Source organism: Lagopus muta, chromosome 3, assembly GCF_023343835.1.
Source record: "Lagopus muta isolate bLagMut1 chromosome 3, bLagMut1 primary, whole genome shotgun sequence".
NCBI lineage: Eukaryota > Metazoa > Chordata > Aves > Galliformes > Phasianidae > Lagopus > Lagopus muta.
The window spans coordinates 56,723,098-56,743,752 of NC_064435.1; the positions used below are offsets into that span (position 1 = coordinate 56,723,098).

A 20,655-nucleotide genomic window follows, 5' to 3' on the forward strand; every position below is an offset into this window, starting at 1 on the left:
TTTTAATAATACTAAGAAACTTTTGTTGGTTCTTTTTGGTGGGCATCCTCACAGATTTCTCTGAGATACTCAAAACTTGGAGTAGGCCACTAGCTGAAAAGCTGATTGACCTGAGGACTTTATTCTCTTTCCTTTTTCACAGACACAACTATATTGAAGGAGCAAAAGTGTTTGCAGCCTTTTTCCTGGAGATATCAAAGCTACGTGGGCAGTCGCATGAAACTTCCAACCCAAGGACCAACGACTGGTAGACTCTCACACCAAATTATTTAAGCACATTTAATTCTTACGCTTTGTAATCACTTCCACTGATCTGGAAAAACACATAAATCACATGTTCAACGGGCCTGAATGTGAGGAAAAGTAAATACTGTGCTATTTTTTGGTATATTGCTGTATGGGAACTGCTGAAGCACGGCCTGAACCTGATTGATCACCTGAGGCGAGCAATGAGTCAGCCATGGGAGCACAGGTGAAGACAATTCACCTGGGCTGCCGGAAGGGGTGGAACCTGGCTCACCTCTCCTAGACCCATTTAAGAGCTGACTGCCAGTGGGAAAGGATCTCTTCTGGAGATCCCTCCTCTGGAGATTTGCAGTGAGCCTAGGACACGGGTAAGCACTTTAAATATTCTCTTTTTGTTATTATAATCTGCTTAGACAAACTGTCTGGTTTATTTTGTAGTTATAACATCTTTATGTTCATTGATTATACAATCACTAAATGATATGTGTTTGTTATTCAGTCAATATAATGAACTTATCCCTGATGCTATGAACATAATTCATTTCTACAAAGTGGAGTGTGCTACATTTCAAATTTCAGAGCAAAGGGAATTTTGATATTTATTTTGTTAAAACTGCTTTATTTCTCTTTTATAGCATGCAATGTTTATGCTATTTACCTCATATTTCAGTTTCTGAATTCATGTGATTCATACCACTTGTTTCCTTCTGCCTATATACAGAATCTCACTATGAGGCTTTCTGAATAAAGATTACATTGTTATGTTAACCTTGTCCTTTGCAGAAGACTCTTAAATAGGAAGAGCAACACAGTCTGCTGCATTCGATTCAAAGACTTGCCTATGATCATTTATTTCTGAGAATAATTGTTACAGTGAATAAGTATTTCTAGGTCTGAGTTCTGTTTTTCCCCCATTTAGTTCAAATTTTTTTCTTCTTGCGCTGTGAGTACGCTATTAAGAATCACTACGTAATGTGTTTCTTTAACACTGTGTTCCTTTTTGTACAGTAGCAACAAAGTTTTTTTGTAAATGTGCTTTGGCCAAAGTCAGCCATCAGAAGGATGTCTTTTTCCACCAAATCAACAATTATTAGTGGCTTAAAAAGCATCGATTCATGTTGATAATTGAGTGTGCATGATGTATATTGAAATTAATAGTTGAGAGTTCCGTTTGTTGTTTAGGCAAAGCATCTAGTACAAATTACACAACTGTAAAGCTGTGGTATTAATCTGTTTACTTTGGGTTACTTCTTCGTAGTGAAACCTAAGTACTGTTTGTTTCATATATTGTATTTTGAATAATCTTATAAGAAGATGCTTTGCTGATTAAAGCTGCCCAAACTAGAAGAAAACAACCTTGTGGACGTGTATAGCAGCATCTAAGTAATGGGTGCCCAACCTTTTGGCTTGCCTGGGCCACACCGAATGAATAGGAATTGTCTTGGGCCATATATACATAGGTTGTTCCAAGAGTAATGCCTCCTATTTATTTCCATGGAAATTACTACAGATACAAAGTGTCCAATAACACTATTTGATAGAGAAAATTCTCAGCTACAAAATACTATTTTTCAACGTAGTCACCACCGTTAGCTCTGCATTTTTGCCAGCGATGAACAAGGGCCTGCATCCATGCCTTAAAAATCTATAGCATTGGAGGTGACTCACTGTTGCCACTGAAACATACCACCCACCACCTCAGTGTGCTCACATCCACTGTTTGGTCTTCATAAACATTCAGCAAGCATTGGCAAATGTCGGTGGGTGCATTTTTTTTTCTACGTGGAGGAATTCAGTGATAGATCTTTGTTTCAGATGCCCTTGTGTCAGACTGCCCCTTGCTGCCATTTGTTATACTGCAAAAAAAAAATGTAATGGAATATTGGTAGGCTGCTTCAACTTCTACTGCCATACCACCAAAAAGTGCCTTGGGCATCGTGGGCCAACACAATAAAACAAGATACATTAGTTTCAGAGCAGCTCTCATAAAATATACAATATTGCTAATATGTAAGTAACAAAACATTTAAATTTTTAATATTTTTCTTAAAACACTAAAAAAAGACAGGAACAAAAACATAAAACTAGTGGGATATCTGACCTTTTTGTGAAATTAATGCATCAGGCTGGTTTGATGGCAGTGGTTGCAGTTCTTAGAGAGGTCTCAAGGTGCTCATCAGAGACTTGTTGATGAAATTTCATTCTTCCTATACTTCATCCTTGAAAATAGTTGTTCACAAACGCATATACTGCCAAAAAGTGATGACATGAGTGAGGGTTAACTGTGAAGTGAGAGATATTTCTCTCTGGTAAGATAGGGATTATGAAAGTCTTTGCTGGCAGGAGCTCTAGCTGCACTGCCCAAGCTGCAGAAAGCAAAGGTAAGAACTGGGAGAAGGAAGATCAGCCTGCTGTAAGTGAAGATTAGGCTCAAGACCATCTAAAGAACCTGAAGGTGCACAAGTCCATGGGACCTGATGAGATCCATCCATGGACTCTGAGGGAACTGGTGGATGAAGTTGCCTGGCAGCTACCCAATATATCTGAGAGGCCATGGAAGTCTGGAGAAGTTCCCACTGACTGGAAAAGGTTTTCAAGAAGTGGAAAAAAGAAGATCCAGGGAATCACAGGTCAGTCAGTCTCACCTCTGTGCCTGGCAAGGTCATGGAGCAGATCCTCCTGAAGGCCCTGCTAAGGCACGTAGAAAATAAACATGAAGTGATAACTGGTAACCAACATGGCTTCATCAAGGGCAAGTCACGCCTGACAAATTTGGTGACAATTTATGATGGAGTTACAGCATCATTGGATTAAGGAAGACCAACTGACATCATCTACCTGGACTTGTACAAAGCATTAGATACTGTCCTGCATGACATCGTGGTCACCAAATTGGAGAAAGATGGATTTGATGGATGGACCACCCACTGGGTAAGGAATTGGCTGGATGGTCGCACTCAGAGAGTTGCAGTCAGTGGCTCAGTGACCAAGTGGAGATCAGTGACAAGTGGCGTTCCTCGGGGATCGGTGTTGGAACCAGTGCTGTTTAATATCTTTATAGGTGACATGGACACTGGGATCAAGTGCACCCTCAGCATGTTTGCAGATGACACCAAGCTGAGTGGTGCAGTTAACTCCCTAGAGGGAGGGATGCCATCCCTTCAGGCTTGAGAGGTGGGCTCGTGCCAACCTCATGAAGTTCAACAAAGCAAAGTGCAAGGTCCTGCATCTGGGCTGGGGCAATACCAAGCATAAATACAAGTTGGGTGGGGAGTGGCTTGAGAGCAGCATTGAGGAGAGGATTTGTGGATGTCAGCTGGTGAAAGACTCAACATGATTTAGCAATGAGCGCTTGCAGCTCAGAAGGCCAACCATATTTTTGGGTTGCATCAAGAGAAGCATGACCAGCAGTCTGAGGGGGGTGATTCTGCTCCTCTACACTGCCCTCCTGAGACTCCACCTTTACTGCATCCAGTTCTGGGGTCCCCAACTCAAGAAGGATACCGAGCTGATTGGAGCAGGTCCAGAGGCAGAGGCATTTCCCATGAAAATGATGAGAAGGCTGGAGAACCTTGCTGACAGGGACAGGCTGAAACCTATTTTCAAATTCCTTTATCAAAAGTGAAAGTACAGCTGCACGTTCTTTGCTGTTTAGCCAATACATAAAAATGCATACGATTATTTGCCATTGCTTGAGTTGGCACTGCACAGAACCGAACCACCCTTCCCATGACCTGGTTTCAGCATTAATAGCACTCTGATAGTTTGGCTGTTGCTGGGCAATAGGTGCGTGCCCAGGGCCACTCCTTAGGGAAGAGCCACCATTATTATAGCACTGAGCAGAGGGCAGGCCAACTTGATTGGTTGCCTAATGTAATTGGGGGCATCCTGTGGTACCTGAGAGTTGCACAAATCAAAACCCAGTGTGAACATGGCCAAGAGAGTGGCACCCTGGAGCACCTTTGGAGACACCGGGTACTTACGTGGATGGTCGAGGTCTGCTTGTCTCCCTGGTGTGTTGTGCCAAGGCTTCCCTCCTAGAAGGAAGGTGCAGGTAAGATGTGTTTGAGGGAATCAAGTAGTCAGGAATGTGATTCTGTTCCCTACTGCTTATTACTTTAAAAGAATAAATTGGACCATCTAATATTCATTTTAAATTAGTGGGTTTAATTTCAAGTTAGGTGTGGAAGGTTGTTTTTTTTTCTTTTTTTTTTTTTTCTTTTTATCTCAGGCAAACACATTTTGTCTCAAAAGGCAAGAGTAAAAAATGTCACAGTCAGCTAAAATCACAGAGAATGAGTGAAATTATAGGCTGCTGACAGCAGGAGCTGAAGGCACAGGAAGATGAGCAGACTCCTGAGATGCAGAACTAATCAGGTCGCCATCTGCCTTGAAAGGGGAAGATTAAGGTGGCTCATGTTGTTATGTTTATTTTTTTTTCAGCAACTTTACTCCCAAGAAGCTTGCCTTTGACTCCTGCTAGTCATTCCTCTCAGAATAGGGCATTTAGCTTGTTTGGAAAATGCCTTGCTAGTTAAGGATGGTCATTGTCCATGTTTGGACAGAGAAGGTTGTGCAGCTGTCCCTGTATTGGTGACATAGGAACCCATGCCAAAGTGGCCAGTGCAAGTGAGGATCCAGAGTCCCCTGGTTCCTGCTGTAAGCTTCTACATGTGGGCGAAACACTGATTCATGAAAAAGTTGTGAGCACAATGTTCTCATCATGGTCTCCTTGTCTCATCTTCACTTTGCTCATTGCTAGGGTGTCTACATTGGCAAAACCTGTACATGGAACTTAGGGAATTGGGAGTCATTTTGTTAAATGTATAGCAAATGCTTTTCCATTGTTGGAAAATACAGGGACTTTGAGTGTGTAATAACACAAGTACAACCAAGGACAGGTTATAAAGAAGCTTCATCAACTCTGATCAAGTGAGAGCACATTCAGATGGCATCTGCCCTCTGCTCCCTTGTCCTCTGCCCAGCAATAACAGGGACCTATATTTTGTTTCAGAAAAAAGAAAGAGGTGAGGAAATGCAGCATCCCAGCATTAAGAAGGCCAGTTATCAATCCCCGGGAGGGGAGTACCCCTGAAGGGGCCTGCTAAGTGCCACATCTGTGTGAAGCAGCAACCATTGGCAGTGTGGGAGGTGGCTTGGTGGGGCCTGCAGGAGCTGCCAGGGTGGGAGCAGTCACAGGCTGCTGTCTTTTGGCTGGAAAGAATTTATTTATAGTTAATATTTAGCTATGATAAGCTTCTCAGCCACACTTCTCAAAGCTTAAATATTAATAATTTTACCACGTGGGATATTGATACATTAAATTATTAAGTAACAGAAAAAATAGGATGGGAAATTCAAACTGGTTTGCTGACAACGAAGGCATTGTCATCTGCCAGTTTATTTTTTTTTTCCACAGATTTTTTTTCTGTTGACGTATGGGCCTGAATGTTCTTTTTCAAAGTGCTGAGAAGTCACCTGGATATTTTCACTGGTTTCTAGCAAGGCATGTCAATAATCTACTGAAGGTAGCAGTGCCTTCCCAGCCTGCCTGAGACAGCAGTCCAGGAGAACCTCCCAGCAGATTCAGCTGTAGAGCGAGTTGTTTGTGATGGGTGATTAGGTGGTTCCTGGTAATTTCATCTACCCTTGCTGGCTTTTAAAACATGCAAATACTTTCTGAAAATATGCTTGCATTTTATAACCTAATTCCTCTGAGGTTCCTTGTGAGGAACTTGTCATTTTCACTTCTTCCTCAATGCAGGAGCAGCAACTGTACTTTGCGGACCTAAGTAGTTGTGTAAAAGTGCTTGCTAAAATTTAACTAGGCCTTGAATTTGGATTCTATTTGCTACAAAACATTACCCTTGGAAGAAGGAAAGAACAACAAAACTTTGCTCAGGCTTCAAAGTGCACAGTGCACAAGGTGCATCTTTGTCAGCAATGACAAAATGGTCATGTTCCTTAACAGATAAACATTTGGGAGCCTTGTAGTGTGTATACAAAGTGTTTTGTCTGTGCTTATACAGAATTATTTTCTACGACTATTTATTTGTGTTTATTTTTATGCGTCATATTTGTAATTTTTTTTTTCCTTTTCATTTCTTCAGGAGCTGAATAGGAAGCCTGTGACATTCCTTGCAGCATGAGGCCTGACGGTGCCACTCATGGGCTACAGGAAAGGATTTGTAGGTACAGTTACACTCTTCCATTAGAATTTGAGAACCTAAGTATTTGCTTTAAGATGGTGAGGGGAGGACAACACTTAAGAGAAATTATCCACTTGGGATTTTTTCATTTCAAATTGCAATAATTGCAGCATGAGAACTTGTCAAACTGCCATAAATAGGATTTTTCATTGTAAAAGCATTCTTGAAGCTGCTCAAATTTTTCCTTGTGCTAGATTGTATGAAATTATAGGAACTTCAGATAGGTAACTTCTGATCAATAATTAAAGCCTGTGTACATGCTGTCTTGCTTTTCTCTGTACCCATCTATATTGCAGTTCTAATAACAGGAAAAAGGTGGAGAAAGAAGATGGTTTGTGTTACATTTTGTTTACATCAGTTTCTCTACGTTAAAACAGAAGTCTGACTGAGAGTATAAAGCAGCTGAGCATTTTGTTCATATGAAAATGAGTAACTATGGGTACTTGAAATGAGTTAACTGGCACATTTGTACTGTAAAACCTACGGATTAGTGATGTGGATAAGAAGGCACAGCCTGTAGTGAAAGCATGGGTCCAACAGGCACCCATGACCTGGCTGGAATGCCACAGCAAAGCGCAGCCTGGTCTCCTCTGCAACCAGTGCTGGCGTGGCCGTGACAAGGTGGATGGTGCATCTCAGCACCAGGCTGAGCACAGGGCTGCAGGCTCAGGCTTCTTCCCGCAGGCGGCGGCAAGGAATGAAGTGCAAGGCTCGTTCAGCATGAGGTCTGCAGGGGCAGCCCCACAGCAGTTCTTTTAGTCTTGCTTTGCAAATGAGAGAAAAGTCACCACTTGATAAGGCTTCTCAAGGGTTGTTTTTTCCTGTGGGAAAAGCATTTTGAATTTAAAAAGAGGGGAAGGTACATGTGCGTGTATGTGTCTGTATATATCTATACATATAAATGCATACATAAGTGACAAAGAGTTCCTGTTGTTTACATTGTAATTATTCTGGTTTTTTTTTTCTTTTTTTTTTTTTTCCTCCTTATGACTGTGATTGCATAGGCAGAATAACACTGTATGCAGACTTTCTTCAATAACTTGCTACTCTGGGCATTCTACTGATGGTTGTCAATCCCTTATGATCACTGCTGCAGACTATTTGGCCATCCTATGAACACCATTCAGCACTTTTAGGAGGGCCTGTCCAAGATGTTACTACATGGCTATGGTCAAATTCCATAGTCACAGGTGTTTCCTTAAATGGGTGTGATATGCAAGAAAACCCCTAACTCAAACTTGTTAAGTATGATTATTGTGACTGCATTTCTCATCCTAAATGAGATAAAGCTTTCTGTTTCTTGTATGTGAATGAGCACAGAAAATTATAATTCTGTCTACCTTTCCTGCTTAGGTTACACAGCTAGGTACTGTGTAACTCCAGTACTACTCTAAATAAGCAGCATTTCTAGTGAAATAGCTATTTTGATGTTGAAGGAATACAGCAACTACAGAATCATTCCTAATGTCACTTTTTCTTAGAAATTAAATACATTCTATGCTCACATTTCATTTAAAAATGAAATATTAACTACTTAACCATTGGCATACTTATTTAGTTTGTATTTTTGATATATTTTAACCCGTATAAATATTTCAGAATAAAGAACAGGCGTTTTAATTTGCAGCAGGACTTTAATTATGTATGCATCTAAATCAAAGTGTTAAATGTAGGCATGTCTGTAAACATTTAATATAAACTTATTTATTTATTGTTACAGATTTAGTTTTCCTTTAATTAGTAGCTGCTGTGCATTTATTGCTGCTTTTACAATACTAACGGCTCCCTCTTCAGGCTATACCTGATACTGTCCTGGGTACTACATTTAAGTACAGATGTTACTTGAGATGCAGATCTTCAGAAATTTCTAGAAATATAAAAGAAACGTGTGAAATGCAGAGAAACTAAACCTGGAGGACATAAAAACGTTGCTTTGTTGTTTTTCCATTCTTAAAAAATCAGGAACAATTATACTGTTATCAGTTAAACTGTTCTTAATTAGATAATTTTTAAATCACCAGTGACTTCCTACAGTCTCTCTGTAGGCTTCAGAGTCTACAAAAGTGCTTAAATGTTGTTGTAAAGGTACATATACATCTATATCCTAATATATCTGTACTAAACTCAGGGAGTCTTCCTCTCTTTAGATTCGTTATTAGATAAAGGATAATTAAAATATGCACTACAACCCTTAGGTACTGGACAAAAAAAAAAAATCCTTCTCTCACCAGTGTTCTGCGTTACACTTAATCTAATGAAACTCAACAGACTTTCACATTCATTTCATTTGGCTGGGGTGACACTGTGATCAGGCAGATAGTTTTCCCAGAGTAAGGCTTACCCCCTGTACTCCAGGTGTGCTGATCCACATTTGGTGAAATCACAGTCGAAACTTCACTGCATAAAACCTGTGGTAGCGGGAGATTGTGTTTGCATTCTTTCCTTTTGAGGGTCATGAAGATGCTCAGAGGGCTTGAGCATCTCTCCTATGAAGAGAAGCTAAAGGAGCTGGTCCTGTTTGGCTTAGAGAAGTGAAGGCTCTGGGGAGACCTCATTATAGCCTTCTAATACTTAAAAGGAATTTGTAAACAGGAGAGAGACTGTCTTTTTACACAGTCTCATAGTGATAAGACAAGGGGGAACAATTTTAAACTAAGGGGAGAATTAGGTAAGATGTTAAGCAGAAATTCTTTCCTCAGAGGGCAGTAAGGCACCGGCACAGCTTCCCAGAGAAGCGTGCTGCCCCATCCCTGGAGGTGCTCAAGGCCAGGTTGGATGGAGCAGATGGGGATGGGGCTGGGTGGGCTGCGAAGGCTCTTCCAATGCAAGCCAGGCTATGATTCTGCAATTGCAATCGTTTCAGCCCTCAGGCTGTGGAGACTGCCTGTCCTTAAACCATTCATGGCCCTTACAGCATACCGCAGAGCCAGCATCTCTGAGTTGTATGGGTAATAAATTAGCCAATGGTATGTTGGCTAAATGAAACAAAGTTGTTATGCCTAATTAGGAAGCCTGGCAATGTTTTTTTTTGTAGAGGGTATGAAATAGGCAAAACTCCAAACATAGGTAAGCCTCCTCTCTTCTACTGCTACCACCCACTGGCTTTCAAGAATGCTAAATGACGTTTAACTTAAATAGGATTTACTAAAAAAAGGCTGCGTAATCAGAATGTAGTGGCAGACCTTTATTTCAAAAACCTTAAGAAGCTGGGAAAGAGCAACTGTTTTCCACCACAGATGATCCAAGTGACACAACACCTCCACGGTCAAGGCAGGCTGAGATCTGGGGCTGTTCAGCCTGGAGAAGGTTCTGGGTCAGTATCTACAGGGGGGGCTATAAGAAGGGGACAGATTCCTCAGCAGGACCTGCGGTGACAGGACAAGGCGAAACGGTTTCAAACTAAACAAGGGGAGATCTATACTGGACATAAGGAGAAAGTTTTTTTTTTTTTTTTTTAAGGTAAGAGTGATGAGGCACTGGCACAGGTCGCCTAGAGAGGTGGTGGATGCCCCACACCTGGAGATACTCAAGGTCAGGCTGGATGGCGTGGTGAGCAACCTGATGCAGCTGTAGGTGCTCCCGTTCGCTGCAGGAGAATTGGACAAAATGACCTTCAAAGATCCCTTTCAACTCAAATTTTATGGTTCTGCGATGTCTGGCTCTTTAGGTTATGCCGCTTTCCTTTCGGTGTTTAACTAACCACCTGGCTTTAAAAGGGGAAGAATTACTAAGTGTTTGAGTGCTTTCTTCACCAGACAACAAAACGTGGACGTGCTCCACAAACCGCTCCCCGCGGCTCAGCAGAACCCGGCGCCAACACCCCGCGCAGCGTAACACGGCGGGGCCGCCCCTACGCGCGGCCGTTGCTCGCACCCCCTCGCGCCCTCACCGCCACGCGACAGCCCTCGCGCCGGCCGCGCCTCAAGCTCCAGCCCCGGTGCCGAGTCACGTGAGCGGGGCTTCGCCCGCCCCCCTACCCTTGCGTCGTGACGTAACGCGGCGAATCTACGGCGCGCCACTTGTGACCAAGATCACCACAAGCGGAGGCGGACGGCTCCCCCCGTGCGGTAAGCTCGGCCGGCTGGCACGCGGCTGTTTCGCCTCCCCGCTCGGAGGCCCTGGGCGGGCGGCCACCTCTGACTCTCGCGGGCGCTGCCCGTAGGGGTATCGGGCCGCGGTTGGCCTGCGGCCTGCTCGCCGTCTTCCCTCGGGCTTTTTGGGCCTCTGTGCTACCGTCGTTTTTTTTGCTCTTGGTGGGCGGACGGCCAGCAGCGTTCGGCGGAGCCAATCCGCTCGCGCGTTCGTGCCCCGAAGCGCGCTGAGTGGCCGGGGCGTCGGGGGCGGGACGAACGTCCTGAGCTCCGATTGGCTGCCCGCCGGAGCCGAGCCTCGGCTCTTCCTTTGCGGCGGACCGCGGAGGAGAGGGGAGAGGAGGGCAGCGAAGGGGGAGGGCGGTGGGCTTCTGCCGGCCGTTGGTTCCGCCGTCACGCGGGGACGCTGCCGGCCGATGGGCCGCACGGCGACGGTTGGGCGCCTGCCTGAGCGGCGGCAGGGCGCGGCTGGGCTCGGCTCTGCGCAGGCGCGATGCGGTGGGCTTGGGGCTCCTCCCGCCGCCGGCCCTGGGGAGCCCCGCTCTGTGTGTGCGGGGGGCGATGGCTCGGGGACTTGCGGCTCACTTCAGAGCGCACTGAGGCGAGCAGAACTGATGGCAGCGGTTCTTGGTGGGCATGGACCCGCATAGGAAACGTGCAGCACGCCTCGCTGGTGGTGCTTAGTGCTAGGAAGAGATGTGGGGTGAACCATTCAGATCTTAGAGTGAATTAGTAGTAGGCTGGCACAAGAGGCAGGGCTATAGAGCTCTGTCGCGGAAGCAACTCGGGATGTTCCATGCCTGGGGAGGAAATGGGACCCAAGGGCAGGCTTGCAAAGTTTTACTAACAGTTTTGATGGGACAGTTAGATTTTCCATGAGGGATGTGAGAGGGAGAAAGCACTGCTCTTACAATTAGCTGTTGCACGTATGTGTTTTGCCACAAAACACCAAAACACTGCACATACTCAGTTTTACAGTGACACCAGCCCTGAGCTTGCAGGTCATCTCCCCTGCTCTCTGTGCGCATAGAAGCTCCACATGCAGGCCAGGGCAGCCCTGGGCTGGCTCCAGTCCTCTGCTGTGTCTCTCTAAGAGCTTGCCCTGCTCTGAAGCTGAAGTTTTCTCAAAATGGTGCTCTAGATGTTCTTTTATGTCACCTGTTGGTTGCTCCCAGGATATCCTGCCAAAGTGCTCGGGTTGGTGTTCACAGCTCCTAAGTGTTGCCTGGCCCAGATTGTCAGAACTTGGTAATGCCAGAATGGTTTAATCTTTAGTCTGTGGCCTTCCCACCAAATGTCAGTACAGCATTAAGCACGTTCATAAAAATTTAAATAAAAAATGCACCTATTTTTCTTGCAAAGCTTTTTGTTTGTTTGTCTTATTGGACTGTGCTAAAACAAAAGCTCAAGGAATGTATTAGCATGTATGCATAAAACTAGTAAAGAAGCAAAAAATAGAAAAGTGTCTTGATTTCTAGTTTCTCATATGCAGAACTTCCAAACTTTTACTTTGCAGGCAGAAGTTGTGCCTACCTTGCTGCTTAGGAACTATGAATTCTGGTGATATTGTTTCTGGCCAGTGCTGTTTCTCTATTGCCAACAAAGGATATATACTTCCAGAACAGATATGGCACATTCTGTGCATTTACTTTAAATATGTCTGGAGATTTTCCATTCTGTTCAGCAATTTAGCTAGAGAAAGAATACTTTTCACAGTCAGGATTCTGTCATCTGTGGTGTGATGTCCAAACACTGAGATTAATGGCAGCACACGTACCTCTATACCTCTACCTAATCCTGTTTGAAGCTGTGTTATGTTACAAAAAGAAATATTGTGGTATGAATGGGTTCTGGCCTTCTGAGAGGAAAAAGCATGGATTCTTGCTGAATTCTAGGACAACTCATATGTAACATCACAAAACTATTCATTATCATTGGATCTGTTGCTTATTTTGGCTTTGGTACTGAAGGAATGAAAGGAGTCAATAAGACAGCACCACCCATTTGAATGACTGAGTGTCAGGTCTGAAGAAGGAAGATCTTACTGATGTTGTGCACTTGAATTTTCGAGAAGATTTTGATCTCATTCTTCTAAATGATCATAAGCTGGCTTTCCATGGGATAAAGAATAAAATTGTTTACTGTAAACTGGTTAAAAAGATAGGGAAATGGGTAGTATTATCACTTCTCAGGGGGTAACGTTCTGAAGGATACATTTTTATGCAGAGGAAGATTGCACTTTTTAAACATATTTCTGGATTGTTTCCACTTACAGTGCTTTAATTTGTGCCATAGAGATGTCTGGAGCACATGATATGGTTGTCCTGGTTTCACCAAAGCAGTGTTAATGTTTCACCACTTGTGGTTGCTGCTGAATGGGCAGAGCCGCTCAACAGGGAAGAGTCACTGGCTTTCATAGCACAGGCTGAGGGGGGATTTTGGGGGAAGCGGGTGGTGAGGTGGGATGGAGTCAGGAAAGGTGGCCATAATTAGGCCAAGAATCATTCCATACCATGTGACACCACATGTGGGAGGCCATAAAGCTGTGCAGTACTAGCTGGAGGTGTGACTGTGTGTGCTGGGCTTTGGTCAGTAGGGTGGAATCTTGTGTTGCGTTGGTGTTGTGCATCAGCCAGCAGGTGATGATTAATTGCATTGGTAGCTATACATTTTGTTATCATTGCATTTTTGTTTCTGTTTTCCTCTTCTGTCTTAGTAAACAGTCTTTATCTCAGCTCACTGTTTTATTTCTAATTCTCTTTCTCTTCCCACTTGGTGAGGTTTAGTGAGCGGCTGTGTGACACTGAGCTGCCTGCTGGGTTACACAAAGGCTTAGGTTGGAAGGGACCTTAAAAATCACCTTGTTCCAACCCCCTGCCATAGGGAAAGTTTGCCAACCACAGATCAGGATTCCCAGGGCACCATCCTACTTGACCTTGAATATGTCTAGGGATCGGGCAGCCACAACTTCTCGGTAAGCCTGTGCCAGTGCCTCACTGTCATGTGAGTGAAGAATTTCTTCCAAACATCTAACCTGAATCTCCTCTTTTTTTAGCTTAGAGCTGCTCCCCCTTCTGATTATAAGATCCCATAATGTACTGGAAGGCCATAAAGATGTCTTCTCAGAAACTAGATTCTTCACCTTGTCTTCATAGGAGAGGTGCTCTTGGATTGCTTGCAGCTTGTGATGTTTTCCTAACAAATATCTGCATGGTTGAAATCTCCAGTCAGGGTGAGAGCTTCTCTTCTTTAGAAGAAGCAAGGCCTCATCAACAGGCTACCCTTGTTTGGGTAGACTTTGGTAGACCACTGGATGTCCTTTATTGGTGTGGTCCCTAATTTTAACCCACAAGCTCTCAAACTGATCATGGTTGTAAAAAAAACTGTTTTGAGTGAAACCAGACTAGAGGAAGATATCCCAAACTCACAAAAAAGAGCAGCCATCTGTAGCTCTGGAGCACAGTGAAGTCTAATAAGCTTCTTTCCTCAATGCAAAAAATAAAATTATAGTACGCACTAGCAACTCGTGCTTCTTTATGAAGAAATAACCCTAGGTTCGTTTAGAAACAGTTGTGATGTCCTAAAAGAAAAATGCTTGCTTGCTTGCAAGACTCAAGTCTGCTTTCCACTGCTGCTTTAAGAGTTATTGATCACTGATTTTTTTTTTTTTTTTTTTTTTTTTTGTCCTTGTTCTACCACAGGATGACCTTTTCTCTAGGTATTCTGGCTACTACTGAACTGCTGTCTGTAACTTCCTGGGTTATATTTAACTGGGTTGGGAAGTTGCAGATATTCTTGGTTTTTTTGGTTCTTTACAGTAGAAGAATAAATTTCAATCGCCTCTGCATTTCCTAAGTCTAAAACTCACTTTGCTTGGGTTGGAAAGGACCTCAAAGCCCACCCACCCCACCCCGTGCCATGGGCAGGACTGCCCCCCACCAGCTCAGCTGCCCAGGGCCCCATCCAACCTTGCTTTGAGCGCCTCCAGGGATGGGGCACCACAGCTTCTCTGGGCAGCTGTGCCAGCGCCTCACTGCACTCTCAGTAAAGAATTTCTCCTTTAGTTCTAACTGAAGCATACCCCTCTTAGTTTAAAGCCTCCTTGTTGTATCACTACACTCCAGGACAGAGTCCCTCCCCAGCTGCCCTGCAGGCAACAGAAGGCTGCCATGGCTCCCCAGAACCTTCTCTTCTCCAGGCTGAACAGCCCCAGCTCTTTCAGCCTGTCCTCAAAGGAGAAGAGATTTAAGTTGTTAGGGGGGTGTATGGCATTTCTAAGAGGCATTAAGGGGTTATGTGAAGCAGTTTAGGTATACGCTGTTCCAATGTCTAGATCTAGGCATATGCACCTCTATAGATGACTTTTTTGCTACAGACGTGTGCACAGATACTTCCCTGTCTGATACTTCTTTGTTTCACTGTAGTTAAAAATAAATTTTTGTGCTGTACGCAGCCCCATTTTTGACATTTCAGAAGTCTGTGTCAAAGTATGGATACAAAGGTATTTAAATCTTAAAATTCATTGCAATTATCCAATCTTATCCATTCTGTGACTGTTTAAACAGTAATACAAAGTTATTGACTTACTTATAAATCACTGTTTTGTGCATTGTTTTTGTTTGGAATCTATACAGTAATGTGTTGTAAAATACATTATTAGGAAACATTTAAGCAAGAATGTTGAAAGCATGGGATCTTCAAAAGAATTCTGATTAAAACAAAGAAACAAACAGTGTGTGTGCCATTTAGATTTCCTTAAAGCTCCAGCATGGCTCTATATCTTTTGTTACACAAGACAGATTCTTATGTTTGGACTTGCTCTGTAGCCTGCTCATTTCTACCCTGTGTGGGTTAGCGGCTGGTTTATTTGCTTCTGGTAAGTCGTCAGAATGTTTGCTGTAAAGGCATGAGCTAAGCCACCCAGAGCTGGTTTTAAGACACACCTTGGCAGAATGAAGCCTGCTTGCCATCTGGTGAGGGAAGTGCAGAACAAGTTGGCACCTCCTGCTTTTGTGCTTGAAGAAAAGCAGAACAGGGAGGACCTTGCTGTGCCAGCTTTCTGCAGAAAGCATCATACTGCTCCAACATGCCACCTGGCATCTGTTCCCTGCGGGCAGTTTGGGTCTGTGGGCAGTTTGGGTGTTCCTAACAGTCACCACCTTGGCCGTAATGTGTGTGTGCTCCAAGAGTGACACACACTCTGCACTCCCAGAGCTTGCCAGAAGAGTCAGAGTCAAACTGATTGTGCTCTAGGTGTCCCTGATCATTGCAGGGGAGTTGAATTAGATGACTTCTAAGGGTCCCTTCCACCTTAGACAAATCTATGATTCTTTGAATTACTGCTTGTGTTCCGCAGTTGCACAGCAGAGTTGTGGGCAGGTGCGTGCTGCGTGGTGTGTGCACTGAGCTCGGAGCTTCTGAGGAGCAGTATTGACTTCCACTTGATGCACAGCAGCGTGCGCATCTTTCTACTTGAGAAACATGGCATAGAAATGCAACACTCTTGTCTTCTGCAGTTCCTTCGTCTGCTAATGAGAAGAAAGGAATGCCTGTTGCAGGCTTGTCTTCCATTGTGTGTTTAAGTGAGATATAGCATATGATATTTCAGATGGATTGTTCTTGGGGAAAATATATTCCAAATTCCATACGTACAACAAAGAAAAATAATTGCTTCCTTCTAGTTCCTCACTATGTAACACGCCTTCTACAGGTGAGTCTTGACATTGAATTTGAGACACTGGATGTGCAGGAAGGACAGCAGTGATCCCAGTGTTTTGTTTTGTTAGATTTGTTACATTTGTCTTCAGTTTCAGTTTTCAATACCGATGCAGTAAATGCTGTTCTGGGCAGCTGTTCCTCACATGCTGCCCATGTGAGACAAATGTGGATATATCTTAGCCTCTCAAAGGAAGGGGTTTTCTCACCTTACTTAGTATAAATTGTTAGTAGGATATACATTTCTAAAAAGCCAAAATGGAACAATAAAAATTCTTAAAAGAATCCATGAAGGATTGTTTTAATCTATAAGGGAGGTTCAGGTTGCACATAAGGAGAAATTCCTTCTCATAAAGAGCGGTGAGGCAGTGACGCAGGCTGCCCAGGGAAGTGGAGGAGTCACTGTCCCTGGGGGCATTCAGAACCGTGTGGATGTGGCACTGAGGGACGTGGTCAGTGAGGAAATACTGGTGGAATGCAGAGAGTTGGACTAAATGATCCTGGAAGTCTTTTCCAACCTTGGTAATTCTGTGATTCTGTAAGCTGCAGCTTGTTTATTTTGGCAGCGGCAGAGTAAAGTGCATTGAATAGTCAGAATTACTAGTTCAGCACATGTATCCTGTACTGGGCACTGCCTGATTGTTGTAAGTCAAAGCTAATTTATTTTTGGACTGGATCCAGTGGTAGCATAACATCTAAGTTCAAAGATACGCTGCATAAAAATGTTTTATGGATGTTTTCATCAAGATCTGCCAACTTATTTTCTATTGTTTGCAGTTCTATTGGTATAACAATGGAATGATTTGAATTGCATTTGTTTTTTTTTTCCTCCCTGTTGTTCAAATTTTCATTTTAAATTATTTACAAGTCTGAGACTTGAAGATGAGAGCCTAATGAATGCTTTTAAAAATAAAACCTTCTTTAAGCATGTTATGCTTCATGTTTTGAATTTATAACACAAGCCTTAATGAATAGTTTCCTAGTTACTCCCATCTTAGAATTTATGAGCTGTCCTATTTACAAGTTTTACCTATACAATGGAAAGATAATTCCTATTTATCTTAAATGAAAAGAACTCTTCTTGTTAACAAGCTTAAACTGCTAATTAGGGGTAATATAGCAATAAATACTGTGTCAAACCTTTTAACAATGAGAAGATGCAGTAGTCAGTATTTGGGCCTTTTCCTGGTGCTTTCTGTATAGGAAAAGAATGTTATGTTTTTTTCGAGATATGATTTACATGTGAGGTTAATAAAAGGTATCTTAGGGAAAGACAGCAGCATATAGGACTTTTCCTGATGGGTAGCAGTTTCATTTGTGCCCCACCTTTAGGACAATATGTTGTTGCTCACATACTGCAGTGTTGGTTACTGTTGCAAGGCTTCAGAAGTATGAAAGACACCCGGAGACTTCATGTATGTGTGCGTGTGATGTTTTGTTAGCAGTTAAGCTTTTCTGCTCAAAAATATAGTATGACTAGCAGTAGTTGTTTTGAGTGTACATTAATGTAATTTAATCAGGAAGGAAAGAAAACCTGGGACTAGAATTTTATGTCATTTACTTGAATATAAATCGGAGTATCTCCATTCAGTTTAACAGAATTTTTTCAATTTGCGTCAAAATGATGAAAATCAGGACCTGACACAAGCTCTCCATCTCACAGTTTGTGTATAGAAAAACAAAGAAATAAAATTGGACTTTTTTGATCCAAGAAATCTCTGAGCTCGGTTTTAGAGCAGAGGTGTTGTAATGCGTTCTTTTGTGCTGGTACTGGGAACTTTGTAGCTATGAGAAAAAGCATCTGTTATTATTGCTTGTGATTAGACTTCCATTCTCAGAGCTACAGATTTGTGAATTTGGCAGCTATTCTAAATCTGGGTAGCTTGAAACCTCTTGAGAAGTATTTTCATGGCATTCTTTGTGTGTGCCTCTGCTGACAGGTGCAGGAGGCCTAATTGATTTGCTTCCTGTTTGATTTTCTTTGTGTCACCCAGAGGAAGTGCAGTAGGGATGGTGAAATGAGGAAGCAAGGAGAGGAAGGGGCTGAAGAGAAAGGGAGGAAAAGGAGTTTGGAGGTTTCCTTTCTGCTGCTCCAGAGCCTGTGTCTGGTAGGACAAAAGGAGCAACTCCTCTTGGAGCCCAGGAGCCCTCGTGGGGCACAAGATTGTTAGGCATGATAGACAGTTGTTGGGAGAGGAAAAGAAAACACCTCAGAATGCTATTTGGCATCTGTGTTCAGGCTGCCTGGTTTCATTTCCATGTGAAAAACATCCTCAGCTTTGCAGGTGGAGGCTGACTTGAAGGAATACCTACTTTTCTTCCTTGTTATCATCATTATGGTTTTTGGTGTTACTGTTATCAATGCAGTATGTTCTGAGGTAGAGCGTTGACTAAACTGCATTGACTTTTTTTGGCCAAAGAATATGGCTATGTTTGTATTTTGCATGCTAAGGGTAAATACCTTTCACAAGGGGTATCCTGCTCAGGGCAGATTTCTGAGGAGGAGGAGGAGGAGAAGGCATGTGAGTAGAAGTAATACATTAGGCACTACTACAGAAGAAGAGGTGGGCAAGCATTCAGGCCCTTCTTCTAGTCCGCTACTGATACAAAGATAATTAAAATTGATATCTCTGAAATTTTATATAGATGTTGTACGGAAGTACAGATATGTAGGGAATATGACTATTTACAAGGTCAAGTAGGATTTGTTTGTTGTAAGTACACAGCAGTCTATAGGTTTGTAATGGCAGAGCTTGGGATAGCATCTGATCTAACTGAGAGTGCTAAGAAAACTGCAGTTGATGTCACTGTAGCCATGGTTTCATTAGGATTTTTTTTTTTTTATTAGTTATTTTTCATTGTAAATTATGTTTCAAAACTCAATGGTCTCTGTATTGGAACAGGTGAAATACTTCACATAGATACTTAAATTTTGTTTGAAGAAAACACCTATGGAGCACAGAAAGAAAAAGTGCTATATTCCCTGAAATAACATTGCAGTAGGAATTTTGCTTGATAAAAGAAGATGTTCAGAGTGCTGGAATTGTCTAAACCATCAGAATTGCCAAGCATAAATAATTACATAATTTCACACTTCCCAGTGAAGTCAGGGACCCTGATTAAGAAGTTGACAGCCTGAGAGAGTCCGCTCTTTGGCAGTGATGTCTGTATTCCTTAAATTTGTAATGACTGAATCCAGGAAAGCAGAGTAAGATTTAAAGCATTTGCTTTGAACCTCATTGACAAATGGAGAATATTCTTTTTCATAAGGAAGTTTTCATACTTTAAGTACCTAGATATTTCAGCTTCTCCACTTTCAGCTGGTGTATATTTTGCTGATGCCAGGTCTTCTTGCTACCTTGGTCCTCGCTGTCTTTCAGTATGTTTGATATTCATATTTCCTTTTTATTCCTTCTTTCTCGCTGTGCTTTTTTTCTTCCTTTTCTTAAACAAATAGATGATATGGTAATATGAGCTCTAATAGGAAAAAAGCATTGTTTAACTCAGTTGGGGTACTACTAATCCAGTCACCAAATGTAACCATAACACAGCATGCATTTTAATTATTAAGTATAATGGAAACTTTGCATTTTAAATCTCGAACTATAAGCCACTTTTTTGAAAATGCACACTTCAGCACTATGATTTTAGCTCATAGTCTGTTACAGGGCAGTATTCTTTAATCAGTTATTAGAAGCTGAAGATCAATGGCATTCAGTGCTTGTGGTAATGTTGAGAATACATGCAGGAGTCACTGCAGGTCAGCCTGAAGCTCGACCTTGCTTGTTTTTAATTATTTAGCAGGTTGGCTGACTAAAACAATGCAACAGTGTGTATGGAATGCAGCTATGCCACTAATTCCAAATAAGGAAAATTTAAAGACATTTTCAAGACTAATACTCCCCTAAATTCCAGTACTTTGTAGAGTGTGCTTTAGAATTAAATGACATATTGTTGAGGTTTCTTTTTTATGTAAGTATTTGTTTGAATAGCTCTACAGAGTGCTCCTAATGCACTTTCAGCGTCTTGCTACTAAGAAATGCTGAAGGGTAGAGCAAGTACTTTGTGTTTGCTCATATTTCGTCAATACCTTTTTGAAATGAATACTTATTTCCTATTCATTTGGAGAATAAATATATACAATAAATTCTAACATAAATACCCTTAGTGCCTGTGCTTTTTGATATGAAAAATAATAATACTCTTAGAGGAAATGTGGATTTTTAGTGCATCATCATGGAAACTTACTAATCTGTACATGAGATGTGCACGCTTGGACATAACCTTATCGAGCAGCTCCCTTTGGCTTTGCTAAGTGCCTGCTTCTGGATAGCAGAACGCTTTCATCAGCTGGCATGTCAGGGTGCAGGACCAGGGCTGTCCACATTTGTGAG

General features: G+C 42.5%; 1 protein-coding gene across 18 annotated transcripts in view; it reads left to right on the plus strand.

The window, feature by feature from the left end:
- The first annotated feature begins 249 nt into the window (after positions 1 to 249).
- Positions 250 to 20,655, plus strand: part of ZNF407 (zinc finger protein 407) — a 346,606-nt gene continuing 326,200 nt past the window's right edge. Inside the window, exons 1-3 of one of the 18 annotated variants that reach the window (XM_048940492.1) lie at positions 250 to 614; positions 5,666 to 5,752; positions 6,357 to 6,438. In XM_048940492.1, coding sequence (XP_048796449.1) covers positions 6,414 to 6,438 — 25 coding nt within the window. In that variant the 5' untranslated portion in view covers positions 250 to 614; positions 5,666 to 5,752; positions 6,357 to 6,413. The other 17 variants (XM_048940485.1, XM_048940498.1, XM_048940497.1 and 14 more) reach the window with 17 other exon arrangements.